This window comes from Spinacia oleracea, chromosome 4 (assembly GCF_020520425.1).
Source record: "Spinacia oleracea cultivar Varoflay chromosome 4, BTI_SOV_V1, whole genome shotgun sequence".
Lineage (NCBI taxonomy): Eukaryota > Viridiplantae > Streptophyta > Magnoliopsida > Caryophyllales > Amaranthaceae > Spinacia > Spinacia oleracea.
In genome coordinates this window covers 84,518,543-84,538,446 of record NC_079490.1, presented here as the reverse complement: position 1 = coordinate 84,538,446, position 19,904 = coordinate 84,518,543, and the positions used below count along the sequence as shown (strand labels likewise).

At 35.6% G+C, this 19,904-nt stretch overlaps 1 protein-coding gene across 1 annotated transcript; it reads left to right on the top strand.

The window, feature by feature from the left end:
- The first annotated feature begins 5,869 nt into the window (after window positions 1–5,869).
- LOC110796754 (vacuolar protein sorting-associated protein 32 homolog 2) lies at window positions 5,870–18,389 on the top strand. Its single transcript, XM_022001839.2, has 7 exons — window positions 5,870–6,277; window positions 10,101–10,200; window positions 10,650–10,735; window positions 10,933–11,024; window positions 11,666–11,780; window positions 11,883–12,078; window positions 18,061–18,389. Exons 1-6 carry the CDS (start codon window positions 6,203–6,205, stop codon window positions 12,072–12,074), a joined length of 660 nt encoding a protein of 219 aa, XP_021857531.1. The 5' UTR covers window positions 5,870–6,202; the 3' UTR covers window positions 12,075–12,078; window positions 18,061–18,389.
- The last annotated feature ends 1,515 nt before the right edge of the window (window positions 18,390–19,904 follow it).

Sequence of the window (19,904 nt, the reverse complement as noted above, 5' to 3'; positions counted from 1 at the left end):
AAGCAATTTGTTCGATCGCTAAAAGAAGTTGCCTTTGATTGGTTCACATGGTACAAACGAATTAGCTCCTGGATCAATCGATAGTTGGGATCAAATGGAGAAAATGTTTCTAAATCGCTTCTTCAACACTCGTCGTATTGTCAGCATGCTGGAGTTGACACAAACAAACCAGTTGGAAGGTGAACCGGTCGTGGAGTACATCGATCGCTGGCGAACATTAAGTCTTCAATGCAAGGATCATTTGCACGAAACTTCTGCAATTGACATGTGCATCCAAGGCATGCATTGGGACTTGGTTTATATTTTGCAAGGAATGAAGCCCAAAACATTCTAGGATTTGGCATCTCAAGCTCACGAAATGGAGGTTGCGATAGCCAATCATGAAGAAAAATCCGATTAGTCGGGCATTTTTTGAGACTTCGACGATTTGAGTCTACAAGTCTGCAAGAAGTTTCAACAATGATCCTGGGGGCAAAGGTGAAAAAGATCTTCCTCAAAGCTCCTAAGCACGAGCCTAAACTGCATAAAAAAAAAAAAAAAAACCTTTGGAACTACGCTTGGCTTGATCCAAAAAAGTGAAGAAAAAAAAAGTAATCACTTTATTTGGTACGTAGGCATCTTGGATAATCAAAAAATTCAAGGCCAGCCACATCAAAAATAAAATGAAAATAATTTTGGAGTATAATTCGTAAATGTATTACACCAAATGTTTTTAAAACGAAGTACGACACATGGGGCATAAAAAATCAAACTGTTTTACTTTGTTTTCAAAAATTAATTTTTCCAAATGATGACCTGAAAGTATGTCGTCATTTACTCAAAGTTTGGAGAAAGCTCAAAAGCACCAAACACCCGAACCAGAGATCTGGAGAAAGCTTCCAAGCACCAGGCGTTCGCAAAAACTACATTTAAGATCTAGAGAAAGCTTCCAAGCGCCATCACGCATCAAACTTCAACAACACCTTCGACAAATTTTCTTGAAGACCTGGAGAAAGCCCAAGCACCGGGAGTTCACCAAAATGTTGACATGAAGATTGGAGAAAACCTCAAAGCACATACTCATTATTTGGAAATCTTGAAAAAAGCTTCCAAGCGCCGGAAATATGCCCGAAATATAAAGCAATATTGGTGGAGAAAGCTTTCAAGCACCAGCGATTTGTAAAAGATGTTCGTTCTTCCCAAATGCAAATAAACCACACGAAGCAAAAACAAAATTCTTGATCAAGTATGGAATGGCATATGGGTATGGCAACATATTCGTTCTCTCTTCTGGGCATCAATGGCAATTTCTTTATCGGGGTGTCACACCAATATCAAGAGCTTGATGGGCAGTGTCATCCTTCATTTAGTACTCATTAAGGGGGCATTAAGAAAGGTGGTTTGGTAATGTCATGCAGTGCATTTGAATGAGATTTTTGCAACCTGCAAATGAAATCACAAAAAAAAAAAATCTTAATCAAGTTTTGACACTTGGTAGCTTTGTATTCAGCCCTTCAGGCGTGGCAATGGGCCAGACTTGATCACCTCCACCGCAACGCCAAGATAGCATGCACAAAGGTCAAGTTACTTCGGTAACAAGAACGACAAGTCTCGTCTTTGATCGGGCTTCTCTATGTCGGGCTCCGTTCATGTAAGCAAAGATGACTTCTCTCCTCCTTGGTCTTGCAACTCGTATGTGCTTCTGTTTTGCGACTCTGCTACGTCGAGGCTTGACTTTGGGATGAAGACGACCTTTGAAAGTGAGAGCTCCTGCAAGGCAAGATGTGCTCCGATTTCATTCAAATTTTGCGAAATGGGACTGGATATGACCTGCATTCTAGTGATGTAAAGACTTATCAAAAGGGCTTCTCGTCTACATCGCGTCACCGCATCATGGTATCAGGAAGATGGCAAACTTAATTTCCAGCATGACTGTACTCAGGTTGCTTCATAGCGTCTTTCTTTAAAGAAAACAACTTCAAATACAAGGCTTATTGTCTCCGTAGTTGTTTGCTTCTCCATTAAAGATCACATAAAGCTGCAAGAAACTATATATATATAAAAAAAGTTATGTTGTTTGAGAAGGGTGGCCTCCTCCATGGTCGACCTTGTTGTGTCAAGGTCTTCCTTCGGTCCTTCCATGGTGCGTAGATGATGGATCCTCCATATATGCATGGTAGCTCTTTCATGGTATCAAGAAGATGGCATCAACAAAGTACCGTCCTACCACATCAATCGGTCCCGATCCCGAACAAGGATTAATGTCATAGTGCTTCACGGGGGTAAGGTCATGGAAGGAGAATCAACATGGTAATTGGGCTCTTTATTCAAAATTTGGTGGCTCTCCTCCATGGCGTCAACTTGTCAAGAAAAGAGCCTCTAGATGGCTCCTCCGCCATGTTTGTGCCCTGCATATTGTTGATGTGGAGGTTTGGATGTTTGGCTATACTCCATTTTTGGCGAGGGTTTAATTCATATGACCGTCTCTTATCAAACTCTGCATCAAGTAGTAACAATCATCATTATGGATATTATCATATTCATCTTTGTTAAAAAAAAATCAGTAGCACATTCACGTGGAAAAAAAGAAAAAAAAAATAAAAAAAATAAAAGCTTTGGGGCCACCTTTATCATGCATCAAATGTTTCTGATGTAAAAAGAAGCAAAGCCTAGCAAATTCACAAGGAAAAGGACAAAACATTTTATGGCCATCATCATCAATATCTCACTATCATATTCAATAATAAAAAATAAAAATAAAAGGTATTGCATTTAGCCATTTACGTGAATAAGGATGAAAACAAAAGAGTTGCGGGCCCATTATCCATCACCATCATTAATCTTTATTTCCAAAAGAAAATTGAAAAAAGAAAAAGAAGCAGATACTCAACTACACAGAGGTATGAACAACCGAGCGAGCCACCATGGAAATCAAATAGTTCAAAGGTTCAAAATTGCTGGAAAGATAAGCAAGATAGATATACCTGCAATGTAACGATGTTCAGCTCTGCAAGGTGATGTTCGACCTACAGTAGCGGTATTTGAGGTACGGTGATCGACGATGCTTTGCTCGGCTTCAAAGACAAGGACAATGAGGACAAACAGAGTGATATATGGCAGCGGCCTGCGGACAGCTCCTTCTCGGGACTTCTCAAGGACATAAAGTAGCACACGTACAGCTCCTTCTTGATGATGGCAACAGACTACATCAACGTCAAGGTCGGATCCTTCTCTGGTCGGACTCCAAGACGGTATAGTGGTTGAATGCTGCTTCTTATCCATGATTAGAACCTGCAAAACAAATAAACGAAGCATAATACAAACGGTCGTGTCCCAAATAGATCGGGCTTCTCCTTCGACTATGCTGCTACATGGTGTTGACGACGAGCTTCTTCTTTATGGCATCAAAAGAGTGAGCATGTTAGCTGCTACGGTCTTCACGGTGTCCAGGTGAGAATATCATGTCCTTTTTTATGGTGTCCGGAAGTAAAAAGAGCATCTCCATCTTATTATTTTTGCCACGTCGAGGTTGGGTGGTAGATATGACGATTTTCCTCCGAGATGTTTCCTGTGTCGTGGCTGCTTTCGTTTTTTATCATGCTTCGTAGCTTCATCTTCGATGATGTGAAAAGAAAACTGATCCTAGGAGGGTATATTTATAGTCTCAAAGGAAATAAACCCTCAAAGGTGGATAAGTTTTCAAAGAAGTTTAATCCCGCAACAATTCTTAATCCATAGTAGGTTGAGGTTGTTTACATATCTTATCTTTAAGGATAAAGTTTAGTGAGTTTGACCTTCTCAAGTATATATCTCCAACAAAGATAATGTTTAAAGGAATAAGTTCGGCATCGTCGTGGCATTACGAACTTGTAATTTCTGAGTGATTATGTTTATCTCAAGCAGGTCAACAAGGGGTTGTGATCTTACCATAATAAAAATGAAAAAAAAACCTAAGCCCAACCATGTACCCGTGATGATCAAGGAAAGAATGAAAACAAAAAAGTCAATTGTACGGAGTATTAGTTTTATAGCCCAAGATATTGGCATGGGCCTTAGTACGGGAGGTTAGTGTACTAAAAACACGCCATGGGCTAGATTTGTGTTAAAAAAAACGGTTCGAGACTCAATCACGAGCAAATACTAAGAATTGTGTACGTGACTTAGTCTCGAGGGGGCAATTTGTAGGCACAAATTTTTTGTTAATGTGCCACGTTGGATATTATTTGGGTCAAAAGTCAAAATATTAACTCATTAATTATTTGACGGTCAATAGAATTAATTAATTTGGGTGTATAAATTAATTTATCCCATTTTAATTATTTTTAATATATCAAACCCGTTTATTATAATGGTTAAACCCAACAAAACGGGTTAAACCTATTTAATGAGTCAGGATTGTTAAATTCAACTTAAAAGGCCCAAAACATATTGAAAACCCTAGAGGTCCCCTAACTCTATAAAAAGAGTGCTCCAATTCATTTGCCGAAGAGGAGAAACGGACGGCAAAACCTAAAAAACTCTCAAATACTCTCCCTGCCAGTCAAGTCACAACTCTCTCCCTAGACGAAGAACATCAAGCATCCAAATTGACGTGCAGTTCTATTCTAGAAGATCAACCTTGAACAAGATCAAGCCCAGAGGCCCTTATTCGAGAAGATCAAATTGGTTCGTGAACAACATCAAATCCTTCCCGTAGAAGAAGAACAACAAGCAACAAAACTGACGTGCCGTTCTATTTCTACATCAACGTTCTTGAACGAGATCAAGCCCGAAGGCCCTCATTCAAGTACAAATCAAATCAATCCGTGAACCAAGTCAAATTCAAAGTGGAGATCGAATCAGAGGAGCAAATCTTAGAGATTGTACCCAAATACAAAAATCAATACAAATATATTTTGTTCACATATTTTGATTCTCTTATTTTTGCAGACCTGAAATTTGTGTTTACAGGCCCACTAAAAATTTGAATGAAATAAATTCATTGCAATCAATCAATACATTTCCACACGTCCACAACACGTCAGATTATTTTTCTTGCCACGGGTAATAGAACTGATAGAAAAAGTGATATTCATAAAATTTATGTAGAAACTGGTCCAATGAGATCCAACAAGAAAATAACTTTTGTAATATTTAACTATCAATTACAGCCAAAGTTTACAAACTTTATCCATATGAAAGGTAAATTTTGTGGAACTTTATAGAATGACTGAATTTATAAGTAGTTTAATAATAATTATTGAAAATTGTACGGAGTACACAATAACATCCTTTATGACATTAAAAAAAATAGAGAATCTAATAATGTAAATAGTAACGTATATTTGTGTTATGAATTTTTGTGTTGCACCGGTAGTACTGCATACAAATTAAGGCATAAAATTTTGATTTTCAGCTAAACTATAATTATTTTTATTCAGGTATATAACTTCGTGAACAAGTTTAATATTCTGTATCATCACTAATTGAACATATCTATATTTTTAGTTTAGTAAAAACTTAGTTTTAAAACTTTTTAGACCGTGCAATTACACTATACTATACTAGTACTCTCTCTGTATTTATTTAAGGGATACACTTGCCTTTTTCGGCCGTATTTATTTACGAGATACACTTGCCATTTTTAGTAAGTTACCAACCCCACCATCTAATTAAATAATCTATCTACACCCCACCCCCACCCCATCCCCTAAAATGACATGGTTCCGACTTGTTTTACTTATTAAAATATCTTACCAACCCCACTTGTTTTATTACTTTATTTCATTCAATTCTTTTTCTTAATATTCGTGCCCGGCCAAGTATATCCCTTCAATAAATATGGAGGGAGTATTTATTTAAAGGGTTAGATTGATTAAAAAGCTTTGAATTACTAAAATAAACTCACTTTGTAACAGAGATGTAATATGTAGATGACTATTGACGAGCGGATATCAAATAGAAAAATTCATACTTTGCTTTTAGTATTGGTTAGACAATAAACACACCCCAAAATTGATTCCACTTTCTACCATTGAAATCCCTCAAGACTTCTCTTCTAATTCCATTTTCTAACGTTCTCATATTCATATTATTAGAAATTTGCTTGATTTATCAGCAAATCAATCAATTTTATAAAACCCCTTTTCCCCAATTTACGCGGTTTCCTCCCGCTCTAAATCTTGTTCTTCCTCTATTTCTTTTTCTTTGTTGATTTTAAGAGATCAACCCCAATTAATCAAACATGTTTACGAGGATTTTCGGCAAACCCAAAGAGGGAACTACCAGTGCTGTTGCAACTTTAGATAAATTGAGCGAGGTTTGTCTCTTGTTAAAATTGATTTTTCAGTTTTTATTTTATCAATTTATTTCATGTGCGATGCAGATTTTATGAGATGTTATGTCACTCTTATAATTATAATTGATGAATCTTGTGTTAGTATTTTGATGATTGATAAGATGGGCGATTCTTTTTGTTAGTTTGAAATGATTGATGGTTTTAGTTAGACTGAAGTTAAGTATAGATTTGATTGCTGCCCTTTTTTTGTTTTTTCTTTGAGGATGTCACTGAGCTTACAAGTTTAATCGCCGTTGTGTTTGCATTGATTTGATACTATGCTATTGAGTTGGCTGTCCTGGTAAGGTGGACATAGTTTACTTATGTGAGTATTTATATTATGTGGAGTTACTCACTCTTCTGATGAACAAGGCGACATCTAAACTGATTTAATGGGCATTTCTGTTTTATATGTAACTATTCTTGAGCAGTATGTAAAATTGAGCAACAATTATGATGTTTGAGTTTTTGGAAATAACCTTATTAACCAGACTCGGTCAGTGGGGTATATAAGGTCTAGCCTGGAATTGTTTTTTGTTGTAGTTATATATAGCGGAAAAGGAGAACAAAGCATTATTTGGTGTCAATGATGGAGGTCAGAAAAGCAACAATTGTTGATGATAATGAGCCTGAAAGATGATGGATGAGGAGTTAGTACCTTAATCAATGAGAAATTTGTAGATGATTCAAGAATTGACGAGTAGATAGTTCACAGACTATTTTTTATGTAATAAAATGCTATTTAGTTATACATGTTCATTCAAGAGTTTAGGTTAGAAAGATGGCAGTAGCAGAAGTGACTCAGATTTTTGGACTAGGTAGGCTATTCATATTAGGTTTGATATGTACTGCTAGGAATTTTATAGAATTGTAACGAAATGGGAAAAGAACGATTAAGATGACTCTTTACTAGCTAAGAGACTACTAGTTGTAATTTCTGCTTCCCTGTTTTGTGAATAGCAATGTTCCTTAGAACAGCCGAAACTGCAATGTAAGTCTAACTGTCTAAGCACCGTAGGAGATTGAATTAAATTCTATTCTTAATTCCAACCTTCTTCTGTAGAGATCTCTGGCGAACAATGAATGTTCTAACAATGACATGATATAGGGGGTGACGAAGTTAGATTTCAAAAGTTTTGTGATGAAAGAAGAGAAAGTTTTATAAAGAGGAGATAAAATTCTGTGGTGGTGGTGAGACCGTGGGAGAGGAGAGTTAATTGTATATTATCTCTATGAATTATTATAGTGGGCTGGAGATACTTTGATATCTTTTTTTTTCTTCAATTTTTGGTCATTCAGTCGACACTTCAAACCTTTGAAATTTTCTTGTGTTTTAGTCAGACTGTAGTTGTCTATTAATGCTGGTAATGTAGGGGTTTGTGGACTTGTGATTGGACGTTTAAGAAAATTAAATTACTTCGATATCACTGGATTCCTTCTGAATATGATAATGCTTCACAGAGATAAATTATATATGACACATCAGTTTACCTGTATTAAGTTTCACAATTTAGCCAGTTAGGACAAAGTTCCTGTTTTTGGAATCCCAAAACTCATGGGACATGACAAGTTGCTCATTCATGCACATGCCTATCTGACCCTGAAGTCAAAGTATCATGGGCCTGCTGCCTGCAATGTCAATGCTACGTCCAAAAGGAAAAATAAAGGGTTAATGTCGACCACTTTTGTGATATAAAATCTCACTCTGTAGCCAAGGCATAAATGGGTAGGAAATACTTAACCATTCAATATAATTGGTGAACAAAACATCTGTCCAAATCTAATTATATCATGTCTCATTCATGTTGTAAAATGTGTGGGATGGAATGATTGAAACATTCAATTAATTTGGTAGAAAATCTCAAGCTTTAGTAATCTGTATGATGTGTATTTCGTGTTTTGTTAGCATGTGTGGTTTGGCGATTCCAGCTTTCATTGGAAATGTATGGTACATTGATCTTCCTTCAATGTTTAATGTTGGGAGATCTCCGTCTGATTCTGGAGAAGGGCTTTGAAGTTATTGAAGATAAAGGCTGTGTTGTTCCTTCTCACTTCATAAAAGATGTAAGCTGTGTCTCCAAGCCATATTGTCTTTTTGAAAGAACTAGGCAAAGTGAGGCGTCAAAAGGTAGTAAAACATAAGATGCCTTAATATGTAAAAGGCTATTATAAAAAAGACAATCAACATATGATGCAAGCCATATATAAAGTGGTTTAATCTGTATGTATAATACAGACCTAGGGACTAGTGTAACTTGGAGGGAGTTGTTGTAGGCCGGGAGAAATGAAGCTGATTCTGGAGATTTAATATAAAAAGCATACATATTTAAATCTGACTGTATTGACAAGAATTTCAGGACTGGCAGTTGGAGATAAGATTTAAATCTGTCTTCCATCTTGGGAAATTAAAATTTTAGTCAAAGTTGGTGTTGCGCAACAAAGCCCAAGTGTTATACTCCTTGTGTTATCAGAAAATGACAAAACCGAATTGCCAATTATCCCTTCTTTCGTCGCACTCGTTGTTTCCGTTTGTCTCATACTCTCATGCCATTCTATATTCTTTACTCTTCATACATGGTTTTTGGAAGATGTGACCACCTTGCTAATCAGGTCTATCATAGAAAATTGAGTAATCTGCTCCCAGTTTCCATGGATATCACTTTTCTCAGTCTTTCCAATTTTGCTTCACCCATAAAAATCTAAGTTTATTTTTATAATAGCTTAAAGCCCTGCGCTACTGTAAGTAGAAAGAATTTGATGTTTGTCTGTTGTGTGTGTATGTGTGTGGTATTCTCTATTCATAAAGGCAATGGGTTGAAGAATACCAGTACTAGTTCTATTTTATGTGGGTATTTCTATCAGCTTGAATCCCATTTGATAGCTGCTAGACCCATTTGATGTGAGTATGTGACTCTCCTCTATGAGCCGCTAACACCCTTGTTCCGCATTACGTGCATTGTACAACATCATAGTTCCAGAATTGCTCACCTAATATATTGAAATTGCCAGTAACATTTCAAGACAAACTGTAGAGAGGTCATAAAAACTATATATTCAAAAGGACTTGGAATTTATTACCCTGGATAGGTATACTCTTGTTCTAGGTATGTTGGACTTTGTCTCTGCCACTGTCTGCCTAATTATTGGTTAAGGAAAATCTGATCAAGAAAATGTCAATTTTAATTTTCAATTGTTATTGTATTGAGTAATTATCAAACTTCAGCAAAAGGTAGATATCCCTATTCAAGCAAAGTGACAATTTTTAGGATAGGAAGACTGTTGCATTCATCCAACTTTGAATGTCTGTGGAGCAGTGGAGGAGGATGATGAGTATAAAAGCTGAAAGCCCATTGATATAAATCATGGGCCAAAACAACTGTCATTTGCTGGTTTCCCTTTGTTAAAGCTTGTATTCACCTAGTAATCGAAGAGGAAAGAACAGGATGAATATCATAGAAGGGAAATGATTTGATATTCTCATATACATAAATAAGTTTTGTACACTAAGATACCTGACTAATACCAAGCACGCAACATGAAAACTCAATGACACCTATATGTAGGGTAAATTAGTTAATTCGCAAACTGTATGCCTTACTGTTCTTAAGATTTGCATCCTTACAGTGAATACTGAAAGCAACATCTCCAGTTGTTTTAATCATACATTAAGGTTCCTTTTATCCCATACAGATGAACATTGAACCTCAGTAGCAAGTTATCATCCTCTAGGCTGTCAGTTCTTTTTGAATTTCTATTTTTTTTCGTTTGGTGTATTTAATAGGCTTTTTGGTTGTTCGATGTGCAGACACTTGAAATGTTGGAGAAAAAAGAGCAGGTGCTTTTGAAGAAGGCTACTGCTGAGGTTGAAAAGGCCAAGGAGTTTACTAGAGCAAAGAACAAGCGTGGTATGTCCGACATTTTGGTAATCTCGTGCATGACATTCTACAATGTAGATCTTTTATCATTACTCTTCCAACTTCTGTGGTAAATTACTCCATATGTTACAATTTTTTTGTTTTGTTTTGTGTGTTGCTCTGGTTGGGCGCTTGTGAAATTTAACTTTTTATTGGAGAAATAGCACTGAACGCTATTGGACTATCGTAGTGGATTTGTTTTTTGTTAATGCGTCCGTTGATCTCCAGGAGTTGTTTGGACTCCCCTCTAAACATCCTAATGTGATAGTTTGCATTAAGGATGTCTGCTCATGCATATTTCGAGGATGCATCTGCCATATCTTTGTTCCCTTAGAAGGCTTAGATTTTGAACAGACACCCTGATTATTTTTCTTTCACTTCCTTTACTAGTTGTTTTCATGGAGTAACATTTTATGTGCTACTTCTGCTTTTGCATGAAGCTGCTATAACATGTCTGAAGAGGAAAAGGCTTTATGAACAACAAGTAGAGCAGCTTGGGAACATGCAGTTACGAATTCATGATCAGGTTGGTCAAATGACTATGCTTGCCTGTGGCATTTTATGCTTCGGTAGTGTAAAATCATGCATTATATACCTCTTTTGTTTGGGTGTTCTGACTCACTGAACTGTGTATTTGCTACTATGTTTTCTGAAAGAAATGTTGATTAATTCGTCCTCCCCCCCCCCCCCCCCCCCCCCCCGTCCACCCCCGTTGGCTTGCAGATGATATTGCTTGAAGGGGCAAAAGCGACAACAGAAACTGTTGATGCATTAAGGTCTGGTGCCTCAGCTATGAAGGCCATGCAAAAAGCAACGTAAGTATTCCACCTTGTATGCTGTTCACTCAATGTAAATCTACTCTAGTACTCTTTAAATGTGGAGTTTCTAAGTTTCCTTAAGAAACTAAGATACAACACCCTGGTTTTGGGATTGAGATCACCAGTCCAGTATAAGATGCCTAAGAAGAATTATCGTCCAGAGTTATCATTTTCTGTTCATTCTCTGCATTTTCATCCCAAACAAATTTTATGACAACCTTTCTGCATTGCAAAAAGGAAGTCGTGAAAATTGTCATTTTTGGCCCATTTAGATTGTGAAATATGATAGTATTTTTCGAATATGAAAGTACCATATGAAGATACAGTTCACACCAGTGTTAGGCAATATTTTTGGCCATCTTAGCAGTTCTGTAGCATACTGCCTTTTGTAACTCCTTCGCCTGCTTTAGGAGTTTTGCACTAGAATAAGGAGCATCATTAAGTTAGTACCTATTTTTAAAAGTTTCTTATAAAAATACTATTGAGATGATAATATGATGCATGCATTTAATGATGCCATACATTTTAATATGGTAAAGTTTGTGAATTTTTTTAAGGAGGAGCATGACTGCATGAGTTATATGCTCTAACTAAGGTAATTGAAGGGGATTTCTTTTTCTGACTTTTTTTCCCTACAGAAACATCGATAACGTGGATCAAACTATGGATGAGATCAATGAGCAGACAGAGAATTTAAAACAGATACAGGAAGCTCTCTCTGCTCCTATTGGTGCAGCAGCTGATTTCGATGAGGTAGATTTTTTTTTTTTTTGCATTCGATTGTTTATGAGAAATTTAACAGCTTAATTATGAAATAATATTGTATGCCGTTTTCCCCATTCTCCGTGCTTAAAGGATGAATTAGAAGCAGAGCTTGAAGAGTTAGAAGGTGCTGAATTAGAGGAGCAACTTCTACAGCCAGCAACAACTGCTCCTGCTGCATCGGTGTATGTTCCAGCTGGAAAACAACCCGTACGCCCGATACCGCAGAAGCAAACTGCTGAAGAGGAAGAGCTTGCAGCGTTGCAAGCAGAGATGGCACTTTAGACAGGTTGGTGTTCCTGCTCTTTCTCAACAGAGATATTGGGTGGCTGCGGTGGGGAATGTTCACTTTTCTTACCTTGTGCGAGACTATGTTGATAACCCTTAAGCATCTTTTCATGCTGTTGTTACTATGAGGTGAAATTCTCATCCAAACTTACAGCAAAAATACTGAAAATAACCTACCTACCGTAAGAACATGTTTTGTTTCTTGATTAAACTATGACACAAATTAATATATTATTGAAGTGGTGATAAACTATAACTCTAAGGCTCTTAATACGTGATTTTGTTTTTAACCCCATGTTAGATTGTAACCTTTCTTTGCCAGACGTTACAAATATGAATTTTATTTCATTTAAGCTTTACTCCCTCCGTATAGAATGATGCACTTTCCTTAATCGATCGTACTTTAATGATGGGTGCACTTTCTATTTATGTAAATTTCCCCCTTATTTTGTTATATCCTTCTTACACCAAAGATCCCACATTCCCACTAGTAATATTTTATCATTTATTCATTATCTTTTCTTTCCTTTAAATACTTTAATACCCCCACTTTCTTTTATTACTGTTTATTCTCCATGTACCCCACTTACATCTTATTTTAATAAAATCAACTCATCTTCATTAAACTCTGTGCTGGTCAAAGTGCACCAATCATTTCTATACGGAGGGAGTATTACCTTATTCTGTTCCAATTTTTGAATTTTTTTTGAAAGTTATCACCACTTTTGTGTCACCTATTAACTATGCTCCTTCGGTTTTTAAACCTTTATGTGTTAGTTATCACCATACTGCAATTGATTTGTTATGCAGTTCACTCGTAAACTATTTTTTCTTTTAATAGATGTCAGTGTAAGATTTGATGCCTTTTCAGTTACTCATTACACTATCCCCATAGTGCAATTTGGTACTGGTTATGCAAAACATAATTTTACACATGCAATTTTTGTATAATTTCTACTTTTAAAAGCTCTGTTTACATATTTGTGTCTCTTTTGAACCTATTGTCAGCTTTTTAAGTTTTAGGTCAACTATATGTGTTACTGTGTTAGTAAGGTGTCCTTTGCCTCAACTTTGTATCCAATGAACATTTTTATGTTAAAGGATATGCACTAATTGTTGTTTCATTTCCATTCTCATACCATTTCTCTCCTCTTTTCGATCTTCACCATTCATGGCCTTGCCCAGTAAAACAACATACATAAGCAATGAGGTGATTTTACTGCTTCTACAGCAATCTACCTTCCCGCTCCTTTCCGGCTTGTTCTGGTTACATTGACTATCTCCTATGACGATTCATGTTAGCCGACCCCAAATCATTTTGGGACTAAGGCTTTGTAGTTGTTGTTGTTGTACAGCAATATACCTCTTATTAATTGTAAGAATTTTAACTGAACACAATATTTAGCTAGGACATGTCCTCTTGAACTTATTTTTCTTATTTAAGAAAAAGGGTCCAGCGGAAGTATAGAAATGGGTAGATAAGATCAATTTTAAAACTGCAGTTCCTAGTTGGTCTCGGGTGTTCCGTTTTTATTTTTTAATTTGGTGTGAGCACTGCCAGTAGTATCCACTACAATATAAGAACATAAGTTGAATTTGGACAAGATTTTTGGATAGAACTTCAATATAACAAGAGACTACTCTACCTGACCAAGATTGCACTTCATATAACTTGGGCCAGAAATGGACATTTTTTTCACTCATAGGGCCCACTTGCTTCTACTGGCCATCCTCTGCAACTTTCTGATTTCGTCCAGATAGGTGCTTGCAGAACCACTGAAATTCAAGGGTCTTTTGCTTGCCAACACTTATATTCCATGAAGAAGGTGACCTGTGACCCCGGTTTTAAGTTTAACTTTTAGCCTCTAATGAAGAGTTGAATGCTTACTTATTGTAATTTCTTGGACAATCAATTCCATGGATGCCTTGCTATCTGTTAAAACAAAATATATACCCCTCTCAGTTTTCAGGAACCAACATGATAATTTAAGTTCCTACTCATATCATTGGTCGACATGTCCCGTATTTCCATCCATGGGTCTTTTTCCACTTCCGTCATTTGGGGATGATAGAAAACATTTCTTTCCAGTTCCCACAAATAATTTCATACTCTAAGATGAGAAACTAAAGGACGGATTTAGAAAAGGGATTTCAAAATTGGATTTTTCTTCCTTTTGTGAACTTTCTCCAAATCCATTGAAGAAACCGAAGGAAATGAATGTGGTTTTCTGTATTTGGAATGACCATCTAGAGAAAACTTTGAGGTACTCGAGTTGGCAAAGATGAAAAGAAACATAATCTTGATGCTCAGACATTGCCCTATGTTCAGTGATTAATGGTTTACATTGGACCTTATGATGTAATCTGGCATCAAATTTGATGCAGCTACTATCCTCGTTTAGTGAGAGTTTATTCATAAATCACAGTCCACTCCTATTATATTTTTTATGGTGCACCATGATTTAATATAAACTTCTGTTTTCACTATCGTCAATCTCAATTTTCTATCTCTTTTTACCTTTCTATTGTTTGGATCTAATTCCCTTAACTTGATAAGATCTAAATTATCCTTTTTTAGCTTTAACTGGTTTTAAAAAAGTTAATCTCTTCCGGAAAAAGCCTTGGTGTAATATTCTAAACTTCTACTTTCATTATCATCAATCCTCAATTTTCTACTTCTTGTAGCTCTCTTTATCTTTCCATTGTTTGGATCTAGTTCCCTTTACTCGATGATATTAAAGTTAGCCTTTTTAGAAATCAAACTCTTATGAAGAAACCTGTTACAATTTTGGTATTAAATTCAAGTTCAACACAAGGGAGCAAAGATCCCTGGCTTGAGCATATACTTTCTGCAACTTAATTGCACGTGGAGCTAAACTGAAATTTAACGAGTGATTCAGTGAGAAGTATTCTTTCCCTCTTTACTCAAGGGATTGGTGTGTGTGGCATATTTCTTTGATAGATATTTAATTGTACTAGGCTCAGGTCTAGTAAGATAAGATAAAATACTACTCCCTCTATCCCAAATTACTTGTCCTAATTTGACTTAACACGCTTGCCAATGCACATTACATGAAGTAGAAGATGGTCGTCCCTCTTGTCCATTTCCGATGGAGCCAAAGATTCATTTGTTCTTTTGGCTGTAGGATGTAATGGACTAAATCAAAATGGCTCTTAAAACCTTTTCGCTTCCTTTCCATGAAGTAGAAGATGGTCGTCCCGTTGTCGTCCCGTTATCGCTTTTGGGTCAATTGGAAACAACCTCTCTGCAAATGCAGGGGTAAGTTTGCGTACAACCGACCCCCCCTTACCCCGCTTCTTGCGGGAGCCTTTTTGAGGCAATGGGGTAATGATAATGAATGATAATGATGAATGACGCTTGCCAATGCACAACTTTGACCACCAATATTTTTAACTACATATTAGAAAAACTATAAAGTGTTAATATTTTGAAAATATATATTATCATGAAGTCAACAATACGTTACATACTAACATTTGTTTTCATATACTAGAAAAAAAATATGGTCAAAGTGAATAGTGTGAATAGTGCAAAAAGTCAAAATGGTGCAAGTAAGTTGCACATAAGAAGTATAAGATAAAATAAGGGTCAATAAGTTCAGATCATATAAGATAAGATAAGATAAGGGTCAAGAAATTCTAAAGGCACCTTTTATATAACTTCCAATAAGTGTCAATAAAATAAGTTCAGGGCCTATTAGATAAGATAAGATAATATAAGTGAAATTCAGGTGAATCAAACAGTACCTTAGTGTGTTGCTACCTCTTGAGTCTCTACTTCGCTGTTTTTGAAAAATATCCTCTTTGTGAAATGTTTTAGAGCAAGAAAGAACTACCAATGATTATTAGTATCCATGACAACTTAGATTATATCTTCACCATCTTTTTCCTCGATGTGGAAAAATGAGCTTTGGTTGAACTAAGGGACAATCCGTCGAAAAATCCATAACCAGAGCTCCTGGATCCAATGCAAAGAAGCCTGTGTCCATTCTGCCAAATAATAACCAAGAAACTAGGCTCCTACCTCAAAGCAAAAGATGGTGAAATAGGACTACAATATTCTTAAATTCTTTAATGTGGTGTTGTTATGAAATTTCTTTTTGTTATGTATCATTCTTAGAAAATTTTGGTATTTACTAGTACCTTCAAAATAAAAATACACCATTTTAGCATTAACTACGTTATGCATTTATTTTTGTAATTTACTACTTAAAATATGTTTTTGTTTAGGGATCATTAGCAATTTACTTCTCATTTTAAGATGAAGATATCTCTTTCGTTTATTAATCGTTTTTAAGTGATTCAAAACTCATTATTCTCCTTTGTTCTTTAAAGATTTCATAGAGAACGGTATTTTAAAACAATTCGTTTGATAATTCAAAAATATTTTAAAGGTGAAATTTGCCTCATCAACACCAACTATGACTTGGGTGCATCAGCAACACAACCTTTGACTAACAACCAAAACAATACCAACTAAAGCTATAAGTGCAACGCATATTATTAATGATGCCAGAGTCCCAAGATTTCGCCAAAGACCCTAGATTCCGCTGAAGACCCTAGATTGAAGCTATAGAATTTTATACTTCCTGTATTATTTTTTATTGTTGCACCACTCTATGTTTCACGCTCGTTAATGGAAAACTTTAGCCATTAATATCTTTTATTATGCATTAGTTAAAAATTATAAAAAGTTGATATTTGAAAATGTATATCGAGACGGATCTAACAAGATCCCACATGACTATATAATTTCATATGTTTAAATCACAAAAGATTGATAAAAGAGAGTGTGAATAGTGAAAAATTGCAAATGGTGCAATAAAAAAGAAAAGAAAAAGGTATATATATTTTTTATTGATTTATTTTAATAATGGTGTCATGTATTACACCACAATGGAATAATTGAATGAGCGTTTAAATAGTTTGAGATGTATATTAATGTTCGTGTGTGTGAAAGAATTTTACGAGCTAATAACGAAAAGTCGAATGATATCTTTGCCCCTCTTTCACATAGACTAGAACTCACTCCTGAACTTCCCACCTTCTTTTGTTGCTACAAGTCACTTCCCCCCTATTGTAGCAGCTGCCATTTCTGTTACTCCGTACTATATATTGGGTACAGTGGGAATAGGATACATAATTAAGGTTGCAAACCATATTTGCAGTCGGCTACTCGAGGTCAATATGTTGGCCTTGACCTGGGAAATTTGGACTGTAGTATGTCGCGGCCAAGTAGTTGCTAGTGGCTGAAGGAGAATGATACAGTTGTGGGAGGATATTAGTGAAGCACCAAAGGCCAATTCTGAGAAATGGAAAGATAGCCGATGATGGTTTTCATTTCATGCCTTTGGTTTGTCTCTAGAAAACTTTGCAATTGACATACACCTTGTTGCAAACATTTATTTCTAACACTGGGTTCAGCGGATCTTACAATAAGAAAAGATCCTTCTAAGTTGTCGCCCTTAGAACTAAGGCTTGTAATCATTTATGTATGGGTGTAAATGTGAACAAAATCCGTAGAGGCTTAGCCATGCCCATCTGCCTGGCATAGAAAGTATTCCTTCGTTCTTCCGTCATTGGTGGTGATGGAGACTACCTCCTTTAGGCTAATTGCAAAAAAAGGTGGTGAAAGAAGCTCGGACAAAAGAGGGTCACATGTTGAGTTCTCTCCCTCTTATCTTGTATGGGTCTAGGATAACATTGTAGGAGCTACTAGAGCTATCTGAATACTGTGAACTGTCTGAAGTGCGCCGATTCCAGTCAGAATACATTTCATTTTTACGTCGAGGTTGTGTAGCTTCTTTCAAAAGGGCCTCTGTTTCCTTGGTAATGTCTTGGTAGAAAACATAAATTCTTGGATCTGCAACTTTTTACTTTTATGTTTTTGTTTGCATTAGTATGTTAGTTCAACAATATACTCAAGTTTAAGCCAATATTTGACATCTTGACTCAATTGCAGATATTCGTTGCTGGAAAACAGGAGACGGTCTTAACATATATGAAGCTGTATTATAAGGTTATCATTGCTGTTTGTTCGTAGCAGCTTTGCAGGCACGTGTTATGTATTCTGGGATTTTCTGGTAATAAACTGTGCTGTTTAGGTTGCATCATGTTGTTAATAGACCGTAATTCCTCTTGCAAAAGGTCTTGATTGTACCTTGTTCTCAATGTAAATTCCAGACTTTCTTACGGACATTGTAATATCTGACTATCATTTTCTAACTAGTCAACACTTCACATATGTAAAATGGTGAATACAAGTTCTGAGCATGTACGACCTTTTGGATATCTGGATGCTTTGCTGTTATTGTTGCTTCGAAAGTTCGTTTAATTTCTGTTGGCCTAGGTTAGGGGCGGTGCCAGTAAGTGTTCAGTGGGTTCAACTGAACCCTTTCAGTGGGTTCAACTGAACCCTTACTAGTGTTCAGTGGGTTCAACTGAACCCTTTATGGACCCTAAAAAAATTGCCCGGTTTAAATAAATAAAATATAATCTATAAGGTATTAAGCGTGAACAAGTACCACAAACAATCGTAGTGCTCCAGCGGTTCAAGTCCTTGTTGTAGCATTTTTTACCTTTCATCTTTATTTTTGTTGGTTTTACTTTTACATTTCACAAACTAGAACAAAATTATACTTGTTGTAGATCTTCCTTGCCCCGTTTTTTTTTCTTTTCACTCCACTAATTTTCTTGTTTTACTAATTATTTTTTTGCAAATTTATTTAATTGAAGTATAGAAATTGAACTATAGTTGTTTGAGCAATAGATGAATTAATAGAATTCATGAATTTAAGGAGTTAAGGTTTGAAACATTAAATATTTTGGTGTAGAAAATTTGCTAAATTGAAATTAAAATTGAAATTTATGATTTTGAATAGATTGATATGAGATTAAGGGTTTAGAGTGTTTTTGGAAAGATCGTGTGTCAAAGTCACAAAAGTCTTTCGCTTGTTTTCACCAAATATAAGACTATTTGAACCACCTCAAAATGAACATCCAACATCTCATAGTGAACCTCCAACACCTCAAAGTAAAAAACCCGTTTAATTGTAATTTTTTTTTTATTGTTATTGTAATAGAACAAGTGTATCATCAAATTGTTAGTTGTAATTTGATGATTATGAAATTTGATTTTATTAAATGTGTTCGAAATTTCAGAACCCTCAAACAAAAAATCCTGGTAACGCCACTGACCTATGTCTGAAAACACAAATCATATCCTTTCTCGTCTGAAACTAGTAGTCTAAGAAAAACGCTAGTAGTAAAATTTGAACTAGTATGTACTCCGCGTTAAATTTAGATGGACGTAGACGGAATGTCATGTAACACGTTCAAGAAAATTCTGCCAATTGAGATCCTAATCTAATTTCATTCTTATTTAAGAACAATTTGTTTTATACTTTTACTAGATTAGGTCTCGTGTATGCACGGATATTTTAAAGTTATTTGACTATTTTTTTTATAATATATTTGACTGGAATATTTTTCTTACTGCAGTTATTGCATATATGATTAATAAATTTTGAACATATACTAATTTGATCATCTACTACTACGTACATAATAAGGAGTACGGAGTATGCAATATTCGTTCTATGTCATACATATTTTATATGTTTGATATGCTAATTTGACCAAAATATTCGATATATTAATACGTTGATTTGGCCAAAATATTTGAGATATTAATATGTTGATTTGTCCAAAATATTTGAGATATTAATATGTTGATTTTTCATTATTAATATAACGATATGATTAAAATATTAACAAAAATCATTTTTAGCAAATTATTATTATGTA

What these genes read in the sequence shown, in the direction of transcription:
- LOC110796754 (XM_022001839.2), top strand. Translation starts at nt 6,203, where the DNA reads ATGTTTACGAGGATTTTCGGCAAACCCAAAGAGGGAACTACCAGTGCT. An exon ending in CTTTAGATAAATTGAGCGAG is followed by an intron (nt 6,278 to 10,100) that starts GTTTGTCTCTTG and finishes TTCGATGTGCAG; the next exon opens with ACACTTGAAATGTTGGAGAA. An exon ending in AGTTACGAATTCATGATCAG is followed by an intron (nt 10,736 to 10,932) that starts GTTGGTCAAATG and finishes GTTGGCTTGCAG; the next exon opens with ATGATATTGCTTGAAGGGGC.